The 593-nt window shown below is 59.0% G+C and overlaps 1 protein-coding gene across 1 annotated transcript in view; it reads left to right on the top strand.

Annotated features, from left to right (window-relative positions):
* The window catches only part of EMH_0052930 (uncharacterized protein), a gene marked incomplete at both ends in the record, with an annotated part of 6,164 nt that overhangs the window by 146 nt on the left and 5,425 nt on the right, over positions 1–593 (top strand). The window contains one exon of the mRNA XM_013496934.1: positions 3–386. Within this exon, the coding sequence (XP_013352388.1) occupies positions 3–386 (384 nt within the window). The remainder of the gene's footprint in view (positions 1–2; positions 387–593) is intronic.

Below are 593 nucleotides of genomic sequence, written 5' to 3'. Positions count from 1 at the left end.
AGGTAAGACAGTGGAGGCGTCCACACCCACGGGGGATTCAAAGAACGACAGCAATGCTGAGAGCGTCACCTGCAACAGCAGCAGCAGCAACAAACATGACAGCAGCAGCAGCAGCAGCAGCAGCAGCAACAGTGACAGCAACACTGCACCAGGAGAAAGCTGCAGCAGCAGCACCCCAAACATCTCCCCCAACAGCACGAACAACAACCCCACCGACAACAGCAGCAGCAGCAACAGCAGCAGCAGCAGCAGCAGCAGCAGCAGCAGCAGCAGCAGCAGCAGCACGCGTGCGTGGTGGCAGGTGGAGTGGACGTGGTCGAGGGGTCTGGCGGCGGTGTGTGGGGCCTCCTTTGGTGCTTGGGTTATCTATGAAGTTGTACAGAGTGGTGAGGGTTGCTGCTGCTGCTGCTGCTGCTGTTGCTGCTGCAGGTGTTGCTGCTGCTGCTGCTGCTGTTGCTGTGCTGCTGTTCGCTTGCTGCTGCTGCTGCTGTTGCTTTGCTGCTGTCTCGCCTCGTCTGTTTCCACACCGTTCAAATGCCAAGGCTATTCCACACGCAGCAACAGCAGCAGCAGTTGCAGCAGCAGCAGTCGCA

The sequence above is a fragment of the Eimeria mitis genome, genomic scaffold (assembly GCF_000499745.2).
Source record: "Eimeria mitis Houghton genomic scaffold, Emh_scaff2383, whole genome shotgun sequence".
Taxonomy (NCBI): Eukaryota; Apicomplexa; class Conoidasida; order Eucoccidiorida; family Eimeriidae; genus Eimeria; species Eimeria mitis.
The sequence above is the reverse complement of the archived record's forward strand: the minus strand, read 5'-3'. Positions and strand labels throughout refer to the sequence as shown.